This window comes from Carex rostrata, chromosome 9, assembly GCF_964058835.1.
Source record: "Carex rostrata chromosome 9, lpCarRost1.2, whole genome shotgun sequence".
Taxonomy (NCBI): domain Eukaryota; kingdom Viridiplantae; phylum Streptophyta; class Magnoliopsida; order Poales; family Cyperaceae; genus Carex; species Carex rostrata.
Window position 1 is genome coordinate 2,892,457 of NC_135926.1, and position 5,003 is coordinate 2,897,459.

General features: G+C 37.0%; 1 protein-coding gene across 1 annotated transcript; it reads left to right on the top strand.

Moving 5' to 3' along the window:
* The first annotated feature begins 316 nt into the window (after nt 1–316).
* On the top strand, nt 317–3,049 carry LOC144559550 (uncharacterized). Its single transcript, XM_078308614.1, has 3 exons — nt 317–1,285; nt 1,931–2,120; nt 2,385–3,049. Exons 1-3 carry the CDS (start codon nt 914–916, stop codon nt 2,843–2,845), a joined length of 1,023 nt encoding a protein of 340 aa, XP_078164740.1. The 5' UTR covers nt 317–913; the 3' UTR covers nt 2,846–3,049.
* Nucleotides 3,050–5,003: the final 1,954 nt, after the last annotated feature.

The window sequence follows — 5,003 nt, forward strand, 5'->3', positions numbered from 1 at the left end:
AATACTTCTATTATATGTACAAACTATAAACTACCAACTTCTACATGAAAACAATGCGACGTGTCGTACCAGCGACGACACTGTTCAGGATAATCTAAACCACATGGCACTGCCATGTCAGACAGTACACAGTATAAGAATACACGAAGTTTACGCTGTTTCACTTTTTTTATTAATAAACGTAGCGGGTCAATATACCTTTAAGCTTATAACTCACTACATAAGAAGATAAAAAAAATTGAAATCTTTCAAGTAATACTGTAATACTGTAGTACCTGCTTTGCTCTTTAAAAGCTCCTTCCCGTCTCCCCTTTCCTTCGCTTTCTTCATCGAGAAAAAACAAAGAGGGAAAGAAACAAAAAGCACAATAATTTACTGTCCAAAGATCGAATTCGATTCCCCTCTTTCTCTCTCAAGAAAAGCGATCCTAATCTAAAAAGCAAGGACTCCATTCCTCTCTCTTCTTTTAACACTCGCCAATTTGCGATCGATTCGTGATCAGTTTGTTAGTTTCAGTTTCTGATCGCCTTCTACTTTTTATTTTATTTTGTCTTTACCACTTCACAACCAATCCCGCATTAAACACGCAATTAAGTGGCCTTTAATATCTTCTTTTACATGGTAATCCATGCAAGCATGATGTACTAGCAACAAATCCGCTAGTTTTAAATATTTTTTCCCCTTATTCGATCTTTCGCATTTACAGTTTTACCCTCCCGAATCGCCCCATTTCTGCTTCGATTTTGCATTTTGCGATCATCAGTTATTATTGACACCGGTTTCTATAAATGAGTCCTAGTAGTAATATCCCTAGTTACTTCGTCTAACTTTTCTTAAGGAAGAAGCTTTCTCTTTCCTTTCATTCTCTAAATTGAAAATTGAAGACCGGAAATTTTCACGGGCAACATCAATTATGCCGTTTCCAATGAAAGTTCAGCCGATTGATACAAATTTTACGACTAACAAAGTCACTGATCATGTCCAAATCAAACCAGCACCAAAATCGAGGTTGAAACGACTTTTTGAGAGGCAATTTCCTGGTGTTCTTCGCAACAATTCGTCAGAAAAACTCGCCAGTGCTGGAGAGGCGGAGGTTGGGACGATCTGCCTAGACAAGATGGTGATAAATTTCATTGAAGAAAATGGAGATTCGAAGGGGAAGTGTGGGAAGAGTAGGTGCAACTGTTTCAATGGGAATTGTAGCGATAGCTCAGATGACGACGATTTCACCGTCTCCAGCGATCCTCTGGCAATATCCAGCAGCGAGGCCACCGATCTCATCAAGGTACAAATGGTTTAGCTGCTTTTACATACTTTTTCGGAGATCGTCCTTGAACTATGCGTGGTTTTTATTTTAGCCCCTGGGGTTTTTTTTTTCTTGTTTTTCTTTGGATGCCGTGTTTTGAGCTAAATTGAGTTCAAAACTCTTTCCACTCCTTAAAACCTCAGCAAACTGGAAATCACAAATATAAGGACGATTCTCAAATGGAATTATATCTATATCTTTGAAATCGCGGTTTTTTGTAGTACAGTATCTATGTATGGTAAATTAGTACAAAATTAGGATGGTTTATATCTTTTTGAAGCATTTGTTATGGTTTCCTTGGCCATTTTCTTAATTTGATCAGTGAATATTGAATAACAAGCATACCGGTTGGAGAAATGATAGTGTAATATTTTAAAGCGGTGTGAAATTAATCTATGGCAATTTGCAATTTTAAAATTGCAATAAATGCATGCAGGTGTTTCTTTTTTCCTAATCTTATCTGGCTAAAAGTTAATACAGTTTCCCTTATCCCCAACAGGATCCAATTCTACATCGCCTATTCATTAAATAAGCATTACTTTTTTAATTAAGCAATGATGAATGATCAATGAACTTATTAAATGGTTTGATCTCATATCTCGAGGTTTGCTTTTCGCAAAGCAGGGATTGGTGGTCTGCGCCACGGTGTCAGAGAGGAATCTCCTTGCTGACGTGGCAACTCTTATGGATAAGAACAAGAGCTGCAAGCGCGTTGATGAGTTGAGAAAGATCGTAGCTGAAGGCCTCGGATCCAACGGCTACAACGCGTCCGTTTGCAAATCCCGCTGGGAGAAGTCAGCCTCCTTTCCTGCTGGTAATTTCACAGCTTGCATTACCAATAATAATTTCACTACTTGCTCCCTTTGTTTATGTTATCTGTTAATGCTATTGTACGATTTTAAATACATATTGGTTTCTGTGCTTCTTATACTTTTCCATAACTGTAACATGTGAAAATTAGCAGACTTGAAAAGTTCAAATTGCGAAGATATATTCTACAGACTACATTATTAAATTGATATACACACTAAAATATAAGTCCGAAAATTTTCTTTGACATTTTCTTCAACTCCTGCAGGAGAGTACGAGTATATAGACGTGGTGTTTGATGGAGCAGAGAGAGTTATAGTAGAAGTTGATCTTAGATCACAGTTCGAGATTGCTCGATCCACGAAGAGTTACCGGGCTGTGCTTCAATGTCTGCCCTCAATTTTTGTAGGAAAAGAGGACCGTCTACAACAGATCGTGGCCGCAACTTCCGAGGCGGCACGACAGAGCTTGAAGAAGAAAGGTCTAAGTTTTCCCCCTTGGAGAAAACCTGAATACATGTGTAACAAATGGCTTTCGCCTTATGAAAGGGTAGTAGTTTCTACGGAAAGTGTTAGTGAGGTTATTAAAGAAATCCCTGTTGTGGATTTCCGGGATAATGAAAAATCAACGGCTGTGATCGGCTGGGAGCCTCCGCCAGTTAAACCTAAGGTGGTACAGAATAAACCGAAGGTGACTGGACTGGCATTCATGCTTAGAGAGAAAGTGTAGGCTCAAGTTTTCATTTTTCTTTTCTTTTTTGGAAATTGAGATCTCTTCCGAGAAATGTTACAATTCGGCAAGGAAGATTAGAGTTTTTTTTTCCTTTTTGGGATTTTGAACGAAGAAGAGGGAGATTTGAATATGTTGTGCTATGTGAAGAGAAAATAGGAATAGGTAAAAACGTTAATAGAAATAAATGGCAGTTCCCATTGATTTTTTGAAATATTGCTGAGAGCTAATTCGGCCAATTAATTGATTTATCTCGTCATGATGTTATTATATCGATCTGTCTCGGGGTGTAACTTGTGAGTGCACAGCTTTCTGACGTTTTTTGAAAAATCAATGGCAATTGGCAATTCCCATTGATTTTTTGAAATATTGCTGTGCGCTTTCTGACGCAAATTTTGTTGCTTCGTACGAAACACAGGAGAAATAGAATGGGTTCAAAAATATTTTTCTCTCTTTTTTTAATGAAAGAAGGGGATGGTCTAAAAACTAAAATATTGCAAGGAGTTTGTCGATGACATTTACATATGCATTACCCAGAAAGGTGAAAAACTGCAATCAGTTCAAAACAATCTCGGGTAATGTTTCTGCTATTATTTCAGTGCTATGAACAGAATTTTATTTGGAATACAGGTTTAAGTCTGAATAGTTTAGTCTATCATATCAAATTATCAGTTAACTATCGAGTGGACCCAACAATTGCAGTTGTTTTCTCATTGTTTATCTTTATACATAGGTTGCATATTGGTGCATCTTACGTTCACGGTGTAGTATTGTAGTCATGTTAGAGCATCTACGTTCCTAAAACTCAAAAGGATTTCTAAATAACTGTTAACTACTTTTTAGAAATTATAGTCTTTAAAGTTTCTAACTCTCACATCCCTGCAACTCATTTTAGAGCTTCTATTAAACCACGTCAGCAACAAATTAAAAATGAGAAACAATTTGAGCCAATCATTTGACCAACATAGAGTTTATAAACAGTTTCTTAATAATAAACTTTTCTGCATAGTTTCTAAATAAAAAACTCTCCCACATTCCTGAAACTGAATTAAAAACTGCCACATCAGATTAGAAACTCTAATAGTTTCAGGGATGTAGATGCTCTTAGATTTGTGATTTTGCCACTTTCCTTTAATTTTTCTTTGAAAAGTATAAAATCCTTCCAATAGAAGTTTACTATTATAGCCTGAGCCTGACTCCGGCTTGCGCGGTAATTACTAATTAGTCGTCTTGGAAACGTAGATAATGAAAAATATTTTAAATTGCCCCCTTTTTAAAAAAGAAAATAAATTATTCTCCGAGATTAAACTTGTTAAAAAAAAATATCCCAATAGAATACTAGATGGAGACAGAGAGTAAATTAGGAGTGTCAACAAGCTGGCTAGGTCCGAGCTAGGTCCTAACTTAGCTTGTTAATTCTGGATCAAGCTACAGCCGAGCGAGTTGGACCCAAGACATCTGAGCTAAAACTTCAGCTTGAAATCGTGACAAGCCAGTCCAAGTACTGGATTTGGCTGAATCTTGTTTTAAGAAGAAAATAAATTCCACAAACTTCTTGGATCGAGCTGAACCGAGGTAGACAGTATAAAATGTACACAAATTTATACAAATTCACAAATTGATACCTCGTCGAGCCAGCTCGTGAGCTGGCGAGCAAACTAGGCTCCAGCTTGAACTTGTTAATTTTGGACCGAACTAGTAACAAGCTAGCTCGTTAACAGCTTAGTCCACTAACAAACAAGCTGTTAACGAGTCAGATGCGAGTCACGATCGAGCCACGAGTCTTTTTGCCACCCCTAAATGGAGTTGTACTATTGAGTAATTTCTCCTGATACTGCTCTCTTTGGACTCTGCGGCCAAGCCAGTCTTTACACCAATATGATGAGTAAATTATAGATAGAGATCGGGGTACTAATTATTTCGGGGTAATGGTTTATGAAATTGTTGTCCACAGAACATCAACCTCTCCACAGCCAAATCAACGGAAAATTTTACATAACATTTTTTTTTAAACATAGAACAAAATGGTCACCTTTCAAAAAATTTAACAAAACCACTATTGGCTCCAATTTTTTCCTTGCTCGCCGCTCGTACTCCATCCTATTTACTCTCTTTTATTTTTTTGTTTAAATAAAAATTACATCTATTCTCTCGTTCA

What these genes read in the sequence shown, in the direction of transcription:
- LOC144559550 (XM_078308614.1), top strand. Translation starts at nt 914, where the DNA reads ATGCCGTTTCCAATGAAAGTTCAGCCGATTGATACAAATTTTACGACT. An exon ending in AGGCCACCGATCTCATCAAG is followed by an intron (nt 1,286 to 1,930) that starts GTACAAATGGTT and finishes TTCGCAAAGCAG; the next exon opens with GGATTGGTGGTCTGCGCCAC. An exon ending in GTCAGCCTCCTTTCCTGCTG is followed by an intron (nt 2,121 to 2,384) that starts GTAATTTCACAG and finishes CAACTCCTGCAG; the next exon opens with GAGAGTACGAGTATATAGAC.